A 16,495-nucleotide genomic window follows, 5' to 3' on the forward strand; every position below is an offset into this window, starting at 1 on the left:
ATATTCTGTAAAATCCGAGTCTCTCGCATTTCGATTCTTCGAAAAGATTTCACTTTAAGTCATAATTCTCGCGAGGATCTCCTTGAGTCGCGTTTAGGTTAAAATAATCCCTTAAAATAAGAGAGGGATTACATGCCAAAATTTATTTAGCGTTCGTGCAACGCGAGGTACACGTCACAATTAGAGATTAGAAGGATAGAAAAAAAAAAACTTTAGATAAAAAACTCGGTAAAAAAAACACTGTTTTTTACTCCCTTAAAAGTGGATTTTTTATCCCATTAATTACTCCGAATGTCCATTTTCAAAAATTTATAATAAAAATCTAATTTGATGATTATTTATTAACCTTTGATGAACAGTTTTGAAAAATGAGTATCAAATTTATTAAAATTACAGTTTAATTATGCTTGAGAAAATTTTCTTCTAACTTTTATGAAATTTTCAAAATAAAGAACATCCAAAAATACCATTGAATTATAAAAATCAAAATTAACCCGTTTTAAAATATTCAAACTCAATTGATTAAAGAAACGCGAAATAGTAATCAGCTCAGCCACATCCATCGAAATTGATTGATCTTTTAAAATTACCCCCCCCCCCCCACAAAAAAAAACAGTTTTTTTATCCCAAAATATCGGTTTTTTACTTAGTTTCTCCCCCATTTTTCAAAATCTCGGTTCTTTAAATCTCTCTCAAGTCACGATACTCACGTCTGGGTGTTCCTTAACGGGCACGTAGACCTTCTCTGTGAGCGTCGTGATGTCGCCCTCGGGTTCCGGCAAGACGAGCGGCTCCTTCTTCACTCCACTGATTTGGAAAAGACTCGCCCGCACCTTCGCGATCTCTGTAACAAGAAACGAGAAGGCACCGATGAATGCGCGCGTATATTATCGCCGATCTCGCGAAACATCTCGATGTAAACCGTCAATTCGTCTCGAATAGTCATTCTACGATGAACCTCGGGGATTGACCTTTACGTCAACGGAGAAAACGAAACGAGGCGAAATGAAACCGCGTGCATCCTTTATTCGATAAATGCGTGACGCGGTCGACCTCGATAAAAGTGTACGTAAGCGAGCCTCGCGCGCGCGCGTGTTTCGTGTCATTACATACCTACGCACGCGTGCATTCTCACGCACGCGTGTGTGCGTACGTGCGTAACTTACCCGTGCGTCAAACGCAGCGCTAATAACGGGCCGCTGCGAATCTGGGCGTGGCACCGCTTCTCCACCTTAAGTTGCGATCGCAAAAGGGATTTCGATGATCGGCTCTCTTTTTATTTCACAGACATGATATTTTACATATCAGGAATAATAATTCAATAATTGAAATTAGATGCGAATTGCCGATTCAATCGAGAACTTTCCGACACTTCGTTTCAGGAATTTAAAAATTTTATTAATATTAAAACTTAAAATTATTTTAAGTTTTATTATTTTCTTTTTAAATCCATATATTTTTTAACGTTTAAATATGATGAGAGAAACTTTCGACTTTTATAATCAAATTGCATTTTTTTTTTTTTTTTAATAGATAGTTGTGTGCAATTTATGAGTAAAATATGCAAAAAAAAACTGTAGCTAAAATTTAGTTATACATAGTAAAGTAAATCGATTTAGATTTAATTTAAGACAAATCAATGGGGGGGAAAAAAAAAATTAAATCGATTTGATGAGACGGATCGTAATTATTTATGAAAAATATCTTATACCGCGGAGAAAAATAAATATCTCGATCTCCTCGTTCGCAAACACGTGTCGCAATATCGAAATGAGAAAGAAGACGGGGATAGGGCACCACGTGCGCTTCGATGCAACTCCCGGGGATCGTAAGTAGAATGTCGTGTAAAAGGTGACTTCGTTTGTCGTCCCGTTCCCTCTATCGATGTATACGTACGATGCAGAAACGGTCATCGATGTATCGCGACAAAAGAAACGCGCCGGGGCCCCATCGTGCAATCCGGTCGTGTATGTTCTTACAACGCCGTGTATCCGCCGCACGTAAAGGTCAACGTTCCGCGTCTGCCCCACTTTCTCGCATGCCTGACCTCTTCGGCTCTTCGTCTTCTCCTCCTCGTGCCGATGTGATCATCCACGCGACCAACGTTTCACGGTGCGAACGATAAGCTTTCTCGCGTAAATCGCGTTCCCCTCAGGGGCTCACGACGATGAGTACGGGCTTAGCAAACCCGAGGTACCCGAGCTAACCCCCGCGACGAGGCTTCTGGGAGTTTTTTTTTTTTTTTTTTTTTTTACTGGATCCCTCGATTCTTCCGGGAATTAAAAATATTTAAATGAAAAGATATAATTATATGTCGGGAACAATGTCTACTAAATTTAAAATATTGGTATTGACGAGATTAAGAGTCTTTTTCAAAATTGCAGATGATTCGATTCGATCATCATCTGCGCAGTAAATTGCAGTTTATAACAGTTTACGGCTACACGATCTCTCACACACGCACGCTTTTAATGAAGCGCTCAATTATCTTGAAGAGAGGTGAATTATAGCTTCTAAATAGATGCCGTTGTTTTTATTCAATAAACAGTGAGCTTATAATACGTGAGTCACGGCGATAATAAATTTTTTTTTACAAATTTTGTAAAGTCGTTTGATAGAATTTTCGCCAAGGGAACATTTATATTAAATTTATCGAGAGAGGAACGTTTCATAAAAATATCATAAATAAATTGCTGTTTATCGTTAACTGACACACATTTTACCATTTTAAATAAAATAATAAAAAAAAAGAAAGAAAGAAAGAAAGAAAATGCGCGTCATCGGCATTTTAATGTCTCCGCGTGACGATTGCTCGTCGTCCCACCGTGAAAATATGTGCAATTTCTCGGATTATGAACGCGCCGTAAATTGTCATATTTATTCCCAGTAGAAATCGTCGGATTTATATTCTTTCCTCCGACGCGCGAGTCTCTCCTTTCGGAGCGTCGTCATTTCGCGCCGCGATTTTCACGAGAGAGAGAGAGAGAGAGAGAGAGAGAGAGAGAGAGAGAGAGTGGGAGAATGCGTCACGATATGCCCGCGAGGTGCACGCGTCACGTTCCTCTCGGTCGTATTAGTTGGAAGGAATTCACGCGAGAGGGAAACGCACAGGCTCTATACGCATATACGTAGATGCAGACAGATAGACGCAGATAGAAAAACAGGAATAAAGGGAGAGAGGAAGGGGGAGGGGAGGGAAAAAGAGGGGAAATAAAGGAGGGCATCATAGCTGCTTTTAGCACGGCGCAGCTCATCGAGCAACCCATCTGCGTGACATCAGCTGACCGTCGCTCTTGGCTACTTCTCTCTCTCTCTCTCTCTCTCTCTCTCTCTCTCTCTCTCTCTCTCTCTCTCTCTCTCTCTCTCTCTCTCTATCCGTCCCTTATCCTCCCCTCTTTTCCGACTCACAATATCGTTCCTTCTCGCTCTCGCGCTCTAGATCTCTCTTACGTAGAGATCTCTTCCAAAATATTTGATGCGTATGGCGCGTAGTGCATGCAAAATAAAGAGACAGAGAGAGAGAGGGGGGGGGAGGGGAAGAGGGAGCTCTCAACTGTGTCTTCGTTCAATGTCAATATGACGAGAGACTCGCGAGCGGCCTTATTTACGCAGTTAGAAGCGCGTTGTCAAGAACAACGACGATTCACAAGCATCGATCATCCGGATCGTATGTCCCTACAAGTGCATCGCAAGTGACACACGGCGCGCACGTGGGTGTGCGCGCCGGCAGAAATCGCGGTGCGGCATCGGCGGCATGAGATCACCGATGTTGTAATCGGATGAGACACACACACACACACACATGATCCGCATATCGCTCGGAATCTGAGGGATCGTCCTCCAAAGACGTACACGGACGGTATTAAACAAGCCCCCCCCCCTCCCTCCTCCCCGCCCTCCTCACTCTCTCCTTCGCTGCATGAAGTCACCATATCCGCTCTCATCGCATAGCATCGCGTTTAATCGCGAGATTTAGCGTGATCGAAAAATCTTCAAAGGAATCCGCTCGATCTCGCTTGGTTCGACGGATTTGATAGATCGAGGTAAATCATTTCGACGCAGGCCGAAATTAAATTTTTGTCGTACACGCGTCGAGGAATTGAACGACGAGCTTCGGTCAAAAGATAAATTGGTCCGAATCGAGCCTCGCAGAGGGACACGTGGCTTCGCCGTCGGCGACAAAAGGCCCGCGATAAACGCCATCAGCTGGATTCTCCGGTGGCTCGAATGCAGAGAGAAATGCCGTTACAATAAGAATGCGATCGCCCATGAATTACGCGATCTTCATTTTTTTAGATCGAATACCGACGACGATACGTGACTTCGAACGGCGAATACGTTAAATGTAAGAAAGAAAAAAAGAATAAATATACACGATAAATTGTCGTTATCAACTTCGAGAATAATTGCTTATCGCGCTAAATGATTGCGCGTACATGAGAAGGACTTTTATAAAATATTTACAAAAATAATAAATATACGCGATCGCAATAAAATATCAGCGACTTACTCGCGAATTTTTAAAGATAAATCTGTATAAAATATTTGTGCGCGTGTGCGTGTGGTACAAATATAAATGGCGTAAAATTCACAACTAGTTCATCCATCTTGCCGGCACCCTTAAGCAATTCCCCAATTTATTTTCGCGCGATGAGGCAAGCGTGTCTATTTATATGTACCGTTGCTCCAGAAATTTTACGACAAATACGAAATACTCGCGTGATCGCGAATCGAGGAAATGAGGAACGGATTATCCGTAGACATGTCCATCTCGTGTACGACATGTATATATACTAACCTGGACGTATGTAACAACATATCTGATTTCGAGGCTTTTATCCGCCTATCTAACGGCTAGCAATTTAATACTTGCGCATTATCTTCGTATAGCGTTTCATATTTTAAGACACATGTTATTTATACCAAGGTGTCTACTCGCTGGTAAAATATGGAAAATCTGAAATTCTCATGGAATTTTATTAAAACTCGTGGAATTTAAAAACAAAAATTCTTCCTTCGATAATTTTGCTCTTATATCGTAAACAATAGGCAAATCAGCCGATAAGCCAAATTGTGAATTATGTGTTTAAAATATGTTATAAATATATATCTATCCCCGTTTATATATTCAGTGCCTTAACAAAATATTGAATACGCAGTACATTTTCTTTATTTTAATTTTTAGTAATGAAAAATGAAAATGTTATACAAATTTTTTAAAAATTTTTATCTTGGCAAAAGCTATTCAGTTTTTTTTTTTTCAATATATTTGTTAAATCTAGAACTTGGAACTTAAGTAGCTTTGTGTTTTCCCTTCGTATGAGAGAAAAACATTAGAAAACGCAGAACAATAAAAAGAACTTATTTCAGAGAATTGCACAAAAAAATATCTTTTTTTACCTGGAATTTTGAAGAAAAATATCTGGAAGATCAGGAATTTTTTTTATAAGGTTTAGGTAGACACCCTGTATAATACAATTATACGTTTACTACGCATTATTTTGTATACGATTCTATCTAGTTTTCAATGATCAAGAAATTGATCGCTCGAAATAACCGAACTTGCAACGCAGAAGAGATACCGTTAAGCTTGATCGTCGCGTCCATTGAAATTGCTATACTGGTTCAATGAAAATTCATCGTCGTATTTCTCCTCTAAATTAGTAGTCGACCTTCGGATCATCGTAAGAACCATTCGCCTCTACATCATCCTCACAAGAATACTTCTGACTTCCGGGAATCTTCCAAATCGCATCAGAACTTCAGAAGTGAGACTCTGCGCGGGAAACATCACTGGGGATTTTAATTCGCCATTATCATGCTGAAGTAGATATTAGATCTGCATGCACAGAAATGATTTATCTGCGTGATTCAGAATTGGCGAAATTCCACATTTCTTTGGATAAAATCCATGCCAGTGATAAAAATCGGTATTTCTCGGGAGGAAAAAAAAAACTGGTTTCTTCTATTAAAAATATTAAAGTATAAATAGAAAATCTTTTTATTTATATTTGTCAACCGAGAGTATTTTTAAAAAAATTTAAGCTTCATCCAAAATTAATAAATTTCTAATAGGAATATCCACGTGTAGCGGATAAATTAGTTTTTTGTAAGAAGATGTTGAATGATAAATACAAACCAGTTATATACATATTGATAAAAATTTTCAATCCTATTACTATTACATTTTTCTTGATGAAATTAAAAATTAATACAAAATTTAGTAATATTTACATCGTCAAAGTTTCTGTTTTAAAAATTTCGCATATTAATTTGAATTAAAAAAGACTTTATTATTAGATTATGTCCATTTTTAAATTATAGCGATTGATATGATTGATTAATTGAAGGAAAAATAAATCTTTTTGCACAAAGTTTATATAAATATACGTTAGTGTTATATATTATAGTTATTTTTATAGTTTTCGTCAGTTTATTCTATTGGATAAAGTCCGGCGCGGTAGAAACCGAAATTTATCATCATCTTTTCCATTCACTGAACTTTTCCGGTCCAACCCTGACGTGATTTCGAATATCGTTTCTAGATTTAAAAAAAAAAAAAAAAAAAAAAAAAAAAAACCAGGAAACGAGAATTACGATCATTATACATGATCGAATCGTTGATGACAGGAAATTACGATACCGGTTCTATGGCTCGCTATCGCTGTTTCGCAAAAACTCGGGATAATGAACCTCTCGCAATTCCGTACAACGCGACGATATGATTAATCATCATATAAAAAGAATTTTAAAAAAATAGATTCGATAAGATATATCGAACGCGGATATTTTTCTCTTAGTAGTTTAATTGTTATCTTTAAATATTTTAATAAAACAGAGCACACTCCTTTACTTTCTTCTAACAAATATAAAGCATCTAATGAAGAAATATTAATATGAATGCAGAATGACAAATTAATAGTAATCGAGTAATATATATATATATCTCGAATCCATTAATCGAAGAATCGTGACTTTCTAAAAAATCTCAAGCGTATAGTGAAGAAGAGAAGATCCAAGATTATCTTGGAAAGGTTAACGAAGCGAAAGGAAAATGCAGCACGCGAGATGACAGTTATGAAGACCGAGGAGAAACTCGGTGATTGAGGGAGGGAGAGAGAGAGAGAGAGAGACAGACAGACAGAGAATAGCACGCGCGAAACACGCGAGATAATCACCACGGATATCGTGATGGTATCTATAACAATCAAGAGATGGAAGCTGAAACGGGAAGAGGAAAGGAAGAGGTGGACAAATGTAAAATACTGACTACGATAAGTTTTTCTATGGAAGCCAAGATAAAATATCGGAAAAGAGGGGAAGAAGTTAAGAAAAAAGGAAGTACTCTGATTCTGAAAATGGATTCATAAAAGAAGAAAAGAAAAGAAAAGAAAAGGGGATGTACATTATAATCGTATCTCGCGGGATATTTTTTTTTATTATAATCAGAAAGTTAAATTATATATAATTTATGAAGGTTCACGATAACAGTTGATTATCTATAATTCAAAAATTATGAATTACAAATTACACTTTTTTTTTTTTTTTTTAAATATCAGATGGTTAAGAAACTGGTTTTAATTCGAATATAGATATTAGATATATGATAAGAATAAAACTTCTAACAATAAATTCTAACATAAAAACGAATTATCGAAAGGATCTCCGATGAGTGAGATTCCCTTGTGATTTAAAGATGTTTGTTGAATTAACCCAGGATTAAACAAAAAGCTCTAAGTGAGTATCTAAAAAAATATGAAACTTTGCCAACTTCGATTTATCCTGCGAATATATCCCGAACGGAATTTTCGCCTGTGGAATTCTCGCACTCTGTCTTATCCGTAATGCAAATGCAAAACGGAGAAGGCAATCGCCACAGTTGCATACAGAAGAGCCGAGAAGCCACGTATCGTATCGCTCCGCTCCCTGGTACGGTCATCAGCCCCGCTATAGTCCGGGCCCTTAAGGGCCCGAGTTAAAGACCGCGCGCGTTGTTGCGTAGGATGGCTTTCTCTCTCCCTCCCTTTTTCCCAGAGAGAGAGAGAGAGAGGAGGAAAGAGATTGAATTTGGCACGTTTATAAAGGGGTTTAAAATTCATGTCGCGAATGAATTTTCGGAGCATGGAAATTTTTTTATAGCGAAATGTACAGTTAAGTATGCGGAAACGAACGCGTTGAGATTTTCTTTCCATATAAAGACCGAGGGAGAAACAAGGAGTCAGGATCGACGCGAGCCGTTGATGCAATCGAAGAATAATGGACAAAATTTTCCACTCTTCCCACTTCCTTCGGTCAATCATGTTCGTCGATCCAAAAATGGAGCTGCAGGGTTAAATGGGTTAAGAACCGCGCGTGTATGTATGCGAGGAACGTGCGACAATCGACGACGACGGAGGCGGAGGAGGGAAGAGCGTAGGCATTTCCTTATTTAGAAATGGAGAAACGCCGTTGTCGGGCGGGCGGGCGGGCGCGCACGAGGGAGTCTCGCTCTCTTCCGCGGATAGGAGAGGAGAGGTGAGGACACGCTTACGGAAAGAGAAGTCGATGCCGAAAAAAGCCCCGAGACGACAGGGACAGGATGAGCCCGTTCTCAATGACTCTGCCAGGGTTGCCGCGCCTCTCTCCGACAAGAGAGGCTCTCTTCTCGATCGCGATCGCGTGCGAGTCTCCCCGGATTCGATCCTCGGCCAAGATATTCCGCCTCTTCTCTCTTCCTCTCCTTCTATATTTACATCTCTTTAGATATCCATAAGAGACATACGAAACTTCTACTTTCCCTTCCGCTATCTTTCATCTCGCGTTGCGTAGGTTTAAAAAAATATCTTTACATTTTAATTGTCATCCGATAACAAAGGACAAAAACGCGATATATATATATTTTTTTATAACAGTTTGCAAGTTTATAATAGCCGGCAATAAACAGCGAGCTTGCTCGCTCGCCTTTCTTAATACGCCCCCGCATTTCAGAAATATCGCGGCTTCCGTTTTACGAGATCGCGGACATCAACTATGCCTGGATTACGAAGACACGTTGTTGGCACGGAAACGAGACCTATATTCACGGATCCGATCCAAAACGATATCTCGGTTGGGGTGCAAATATTAGGTTGCCGACCGCAATTCCTCCGGATGACAGTACGATCACGCCAAGCATCTCGCAAGGAGATCATAGTTATATCTCGGGTTGCGATAATACAATATATACTGGTACAGACATTAAATATACGATCCTAAATATATACACACATTTATCTGAACGAATAATCCCATCATTTTCAAATTTTGCGTCGACGAGAAATTTTTTTTTTTTTTTTCACGTTCATAATTTACGCGTAACAAAAATAATTAAGGATGTCTGTGTCATATGTGAAAACGTTGACAAAAATCGCGTATTGTAATACTTATCGACAAATTTGACAATGAAAAAACATTGCCAACGAAATAAATATTTTCACATATATTGAGAAAATTAATAAATATTTATACAAAACTTGATTTAGATCCAATAACTCGTTTAAAAGTTATTTATTAAAAATTGTAGAAAAATATTCTCTCTCTCTCTTTCTTTCCGCAAATTATTCGTTTTTTTTTTGTTTTTTTGCAGTTGATTTCAGGGGATATCAAAAGTTTTTGTCACAAATTAGGAAAAATATTAATTATAACTATTTTCTTTTACAAAGACGTTAAAAACCATATTATTTTGTGATACTTTAATTCTTTTTATAATTCGGATTCTTTAATTTAATTTTTCAAACAGTATAAACGTAAGAAAAATGTCTTTTTTTAAATTCTGACAGTTTTTTGCTACTATTGTACAGCCAAAACATCCTTAAGTTTAGCAGATTGATTAATTGTAAGATAAAAGAAAAAAAAGCCCCCAAGAAGACGCTGTCAATTGCGTTGCCAAAGATTCTCTCGGGGACATATTCTCCTCTTGTTTATGAATATGGGAAGGCCCGCGTCTGTTTCTTCAGATGCAGTTCTCGTATACGTTTTCCGTATGGTCCTTAGGCAACGACTATGTACATATATTCGTTGGAAAGTTATCTCGTAAGCTGGGACATGTCTTTTTCTAGTCACTCGTTTGTATTTAATTCCTTATCCGGGTAATAAAATGCTAAGGACTAGGTTACTCGGATGTAGATATTAAAATCAAATGAAAATCATGTCGATCGTGCTTTACCATATATCTTGAACGATAATAAATGATTAATATTTTCAAAGATATTAATATCATTGACGACATAAGATTTTTCGTAGAAACTAGGGTGCGACATTGAGATTAGGGCAAAAGATCTATCTCTCGCTTTCGTATTTTATGGGTAAAAAATCCATAAAGGAAAAACAGCCCGCGCGCGTGTTTGGCCACTTTTACCGTATCTACTTGAATCCTGTAAAAATTTTCCTGAAAATTCCCTGATCTTCCAGGTATTTTTATTCAAAATTCCAAACACAAAGAGAATATTTGAAACATTTTTCCATAAAATTTCCTAAGATAAGATTTTTTTATCGTACGTGTTTCCTAATCCCTTTTATTCATACGAAGAAAAAACACAAAGCCACTTAAGTTTCGTGTGCTAGATTTACAAATGTATTAAAAATAAAACTGAATAGCTTTAGTTAAGATAATATTTTATTTACTTATGTAACATTTTTATTTTTTATTACTAAAAATTAAAATAGAGAATATGTATTGCATATTTAATATTTTAAGACATTGAATATATAAACAGAGATAGATATATATTTATAATAAATTTTAAACACATAATTCACAACATTGCTAATTGACGGAATGTCTATTGCTTATAGTATAAGAGCAAAATTATGAGAGAGAATTTTTTTAAAAATTTCCTGAGTCCCAACAAAATTCCAGGAGAATTCTCTGATTTTTACAGGTATAAAAAAATTCCTTGGCAATTCCAGGTTTTCCATGTTCTTCTAGGGAGTAGACAACCTATGTGCGTATGCTAACGTTCATGAGATCATAAGTAATGGTCGTTCAGCTTCGACTTGAGCGACTGATCCGCCTATGTCCGACTTACGCGGTTTCGTTATGCAACGATCGAGAACAAGTCGCGCCTACGACGACGAAAAATATGCGGTTACTAAATGATACGAGAGAGTGCGCGCTATTATTAAATCAGAATAATCTCTCGCGATATACACGACTTGCAATTCCATCGACAAGATATTTTAAAGCTCCGCACACTCCGTCTAATCGCGTATGTGCAACGCGAAAATAAAGAGAGAGGGATATATATAACATTACATGGTTTGATATACTTGCAACAACCTTAGATAGGTTCGCGTTGGGTGTGGCATAGTATACCCTAGTACGCGATCTATCGATCGTAGTTGTTTCGCGCGACGTGTCGCGCTTAACCTTTGCCTCGATCGTTCGTATAAATGATAGCACGACGTAAATTTTCATTGCAGTCACGAATGCGCGCCGACCACGTCGGCTCGTTTCGTGACGATACCGTGTCGTCGTTTGCGGTCGCTCTGAGATTCTCTCGCCGGACGTTTATTAACTGGATTGCCACCGTGTTCCTAGAAATAAATCTCGTACCTGTGACAACTTAACTTCATGTATTCAACCAAGAAAAAAAAAAATCTCGAGTCTCTTTAAGTTGTTTTATTGAAGAAAAAAAGCGCGATTTTTCATCATAAATCTTCTTGGATTGATTTCGAAATAATTTCGCCTTCCACAAGAGGCAAAATGTCTACACTTCTCAAGCGAGTGACGATAAAAGATAAGAGGCTGTAATAAACCAAGCTTTCTTCCCCCTCTCTTTTGAATGCAAAAAATACAAAATTCAAGCAGATTTTATTTTGAACCTATAAATTTTATTGATTTTACAAAATTTAATTTCAATTTTACGCTAAATTTATTAATAGATACATAATATTATAAATCAACAAACGTTGATCCCCTGTGATATTTTTCAGCTAATGTATTTTCGATCAATGGCGCAGGCTGCAATTTGAATATCGGTCCTCGAACAAACGATGCGACTCCGAGCTAACGCGCGAGTTATGATCCTCGGATCGCTAGCGAGCTCTCGAGAGCAAGGCAAGACAAGGCAAGATGAGACGAGATGAGACGAGACGAGACGAGACGAGACGAAGCGAAGCGAGTCAAATCGAGTACAGTCGAGTCGACTCCGAGACTCGAGTTAAGGCGAGGCGAGGCGAAGCAAGGCGAAGCAAGGCGAGGCAAGGCAAGGCAAGGCGAGGCGAGGGGGCGAGGCGAGGGGGCGAGGCGAGGGGGCGAGGCGAGGGGGCGAGGCGAGTCGAAGCTCCCGACGAAGCGGCTTCACCGTTCAAGAGAAGGAATGCGGCCGCCACGGCGCGATGAAGATACGGGAGGGGGCGAGCAAGGACGAGTGGAACGGAGGGAGGAGGTGGGGGGGAGGGGGGTTAGCAATGGAAGAGAGAAGGGGGTCGAAGACCGAGTCCGGTTAGCGATGGCTCCGAGCGCGATCGGTCGAAACGCGGGGCAAACAAGACTCCTTCATTGACACGTCAGAATCGATCAGCTGTTTTTGACAGATCGACCTGCGAATTCTTTCAGTCACTCGCGCGCGCGAAAAAGTAATATTAATATTACTTTCTTACGCATAACAAATGCGGAAAAATTTTTTACAAGCGAAGATTTCCTTCAGTCGAATATTTTCCCTCGTAATCTTTTACAAAAACTGAAATAGAGGATGGAACATTCGATGTCGATGAATCAGACGAGTCGATTTACGATGAATCAGAAAATGCTACGTCGGAATATTATTATAAATTCTTTAATGACGATTTCCGCCATTTACCTTTTACAGTACGGCTAACTAAGCAAAACTTTCTTGCCGTTGCGGTAATGTCCGTCATTAATGTCGCACTGTCCCTGTTCACGCTTCGTTGCCTTTTCCCATAAGGAGTCGCACGCTGCCCATATACACACTACGACGGTAGGCAATTAGTGACTAGAAACGCTAGCGGTGTCGCGATTGCGTATATTTACGGGTGCATTTGCGAGAAGCAAACGTTCTCTCCATTTTTCAACGCCAACCGAGTGCCCCTTCATTAAGCTATCGCGCGCCTTTCATTCGCCATGTAAATTGAATCTTTTTATTTTAATCTAATTAATAAGAACATAAGAAATGCGATTGTCAACAGTTTAACGACAATCACGCTTCAACGTTCATTTTATTTTATTTTTTTCGCAGAAAATATACTCTTTCGAAGATACAAACCTAAGCGGAATTCTCCTCTTATACCGAAAGGATTTTATTGGAAGAACCGCGAGCGAGTGTTGTAACTTTCTTTCCTTTTTCTCCAAAGAGACGACGCTGATAAGACGTTCCTTTAATCCGACCCGTGTATCGCATCGAAGCGTCTCTTTCCCCGAAGGTTGCGGCGATTAGTCATGCCGACCCACTAGAGACGAAATCGTGCGGTATCCAAGTTTTGGCCAGACAATTTCGAAAGGACGCGCGCACTTGGCGACGAGTTCTATTCGCGCCACTAGGTCACCGAGAAAACCTCGTTACACAGTCCCCGATGGAAATAGAGCGCGTATCCGCGCGTTTGAACGCGCCGGCCGCCCTCTCGAATGCATCACTATACGAAAGGATCATTACGAGAGGCGAGAGCTCCCGCGTCTTTCCACATCGTACAAATGTAAAAACCGACCGTAGATGCCCGGATGAGCGACAGTGTCTCTCAACTTTTCCGAAGGAGAGAACGTCGCAGCATGATACACGGTGGGAAAATTTATTTCTTGATAAAAAGATATGGCGATTAAAATTTTCGCCTTAAATATTTAACACATTCTTGTGTTAATTTAACATATATCGCTGTTGCGTTAATTGAACTGAAATATTAAATTATTAAAACGACTAACAGGATTTTAAAATTTACAGGAAAAAAAATATTGATTTTATTCTATAATAGGAGTGAGAATGACTACAGATAGACAATAATTTTTTTCTTAATTAATTTTATCATTAAAAATATATTGATTTTTTAGACAAAATTTATTTTATATTACTATGAATTTATATTATTAATATTAGTCAGCATTTAAGATATCCAATTATACTGAGTCTACAAAAAAATTTGTATAGACCGTTTGGGACATGCGACGTATATTAAATTTAAATCAAATTTTCCAATCGTGTAGAAGCAGAAATTATACGACGAACGGAGAATGGATAAACGATCAATTGAGCGATCGTCTGACGCATCGTTGATTATACAAGTTTTATTGTCGTAGAGTTTCAGTCATCAAGGATTATTACCGTTAATCGATATTTATAGATTTTCAAAAATTTTCGATACATAATCGGCCTCAATTATCCTTAATTAACACACAATTAACACACCTTAAATTCCTTGCGTTATCGTCAAAGTTTCTCATTAACGAAAAGGAAGGAAGAGAGAAAAAAAAACATAGGCAATAAAAATTTTTTTAAAATTTCAGAAACGGTTTAGACAAAAAATTGTCTTTCGCGATTTCGAACATATGCGAGTGGTATAAAGAAAAACGAAAACGAGGTCAATATTATATATATTTAGAGTGAAAATCACTTTGTTCAGGCAATAATAATTAATATAGATTATTATTTAGCACTGTTTTAAAACTTGAAATAATGTAAAGTAAATAGAAGGAAAATATTTGAACGATTTATCGTTAGTATTATACAAAATTACACCAACTATTTTTTTTTTCTTATCGTAAAGAATTCTTAATATCGCACAGATGATAGATTCGCAATATATTCGCAGTATATATATGCGATATTTAAGTCTCTCTGAGTATGCAATGCAGATAACATGTTGCTTTCCAGCATAAAACAAAACGAGCGGACCCAGCTTTCTCTCGACTTTCCAAAGCCAAACACGTCCTTAGAGTCGATCTGCTCCCTCGCGATGTATAATTCATTCGTTAAATTACCGTTAATCAAAATTGCTTAAGGAGAAGAAGATCGCGAAGGGCACAAATAGCAAATTCCCGCGAGAAAATGTTACAAGTTATAAATTTATCCGATAGACGATCACTTCCCGCAAATTTCTTTTATTAGATAATCGCAAAGTTAAATATTATCAAATGACAATTATTTATATATTTGTAAGAATTTGTTTTTTTTCTTTCTTTCTTTCTTTCTTTTCAAATATATACGAAGCCCTGCGGATAACGATATAATCTCATCGCATTACCATACAAAAGGGAATGGATTACAGACATCAAAGCCGTAGCCGCGCGATGGAATGCCACTTTTATCCAATGATATAAGCGCCAGTTTATCGTTAAGTATGCGCTTTTCGTTAGAGGCAGAGATTCCACGTGTGTGCACTCGGTAAAAGATTTTTTTTTTTTTTTTTTTTTTTTTTTTTTTTTTTTTTTTTTTTTTAAAGGAAAGAAAGAAATTCTCAAACGTTAGCAGAGCGTGTTCTCTATGAATCGAGCGGATTTATTCTTCGAGAACAGGTCGGCGGAGATCTGGTGAACGGTGTATCGCGAGTTCGGAGGGAGGGGGATAGAATTGAGGGAGAAGGGGATAGGCATATATATATCGAGAGTTACCCACAAAGCGGTTTTACGTAGCTACGAGGTCAGCGTCTCTTTTCCGTGTACTCGGATTCGCCGCCGATTCTCGGCCCCGGCTTTCGACCGACAACAACATCAGCTCGGCACGAAACGCGCCTTCTACGAAATACGACGATAATATGACGATATATCGCGGCTTATGATATATCGCCATGTCACCAATATATAACAAATAAATATTTACGCACACTACGCGCGACGCGCGTTCCTTTCACTCGCGCGCGTCGCGCGTGTTGGCTTGCTTATCGATTCCAAAACACGCAGATGTGCGACGCGAATAAATAGCAGGAGGCTTGGCCGCGTTTAACGCGCCGAGTTTCGAAGATTTTCGCAAAAACCTTCGCCGAACATGCCTTATATAAGGGAAAGAAACCCGGAAGATAGATAACACGTGTATATAAGGCTTTATCACATGGCGATAAGCTGTCGCTCTATCTTTGCGTTATCCTTCTTCGAAATAGGGATCTGGATCAGGATTAGTAAAATTCCACATTTTTTGAATAAATACATACCAGTGATAAAAACTGATATTTTCCGGGGGGGGGGGGGGGGGAAACCTCCGGCAAGAATTGGTCCTTTTTATTAAAAATAGCAAAATATATAAAAAAAATCTTTTTATTTATATTTGTCGATCGATAGTGTTTTTTAATTCGATCATTATCCAAAAGTTATTAAATTTGTGATAAATTTTAGGAATCGACGTGTAGCAAATAAATTAGTTTTTTGTTAGAAAATAATCGAAACGTGGTAAACGCGCGAACGAAATTTATACTGGTAAAAATTGTTAATTCTGTTAATTATAAAATTTAAAATTTAAATTTAATAATATTAATAATATTAATAAAATTTAATTAATTTTTTTAATTAATAAATAAATTTATTAATTAATAAATT

General features: G+C 38.1%; 1 protein-coding gene across 3 annotated transcripts in view; it reads right to left on the reverse strand.

The window, feature by feature from the left end:
- The window catches only part of How (protein held out wings), a 38,607-nt gene that overhangs the window by 17,939 nt on the left and 4,173 nt on the right, over positions 1 to 16,495 (reverse strand). For all 3 annotated transcript variants that reach the window (XM_070296152.1, XM_070296153.1, XM_070296154.1), the window contains exon 2: positions 711 to 844. In XM_070296152.1, coding sequence (XP_070152253.1) covers positions 711 to 844 — 134 coding nt within the window. The remainder of the gene's footprint in view (positions 1 to 710; positions 845 to 16,495) is intronic.

This window comes from Polyergus mexicanus, unplaced genomic scaffold (assembly GCF_030449975.1).
Source record: "Polyergus mexicanus isolate NDT 795.1 unplaced genomic scaffold, iyPolMexi1.0 SCAF_5, whole genome shotgun sequence".
In the NCBI taxonomy this organism is placed as follows: Eukaryota; Metazoa; Arthropoda; class Insecta; order Hymenoptera; family Formicidae; genus Polyergus; species Polyergus mexicanus.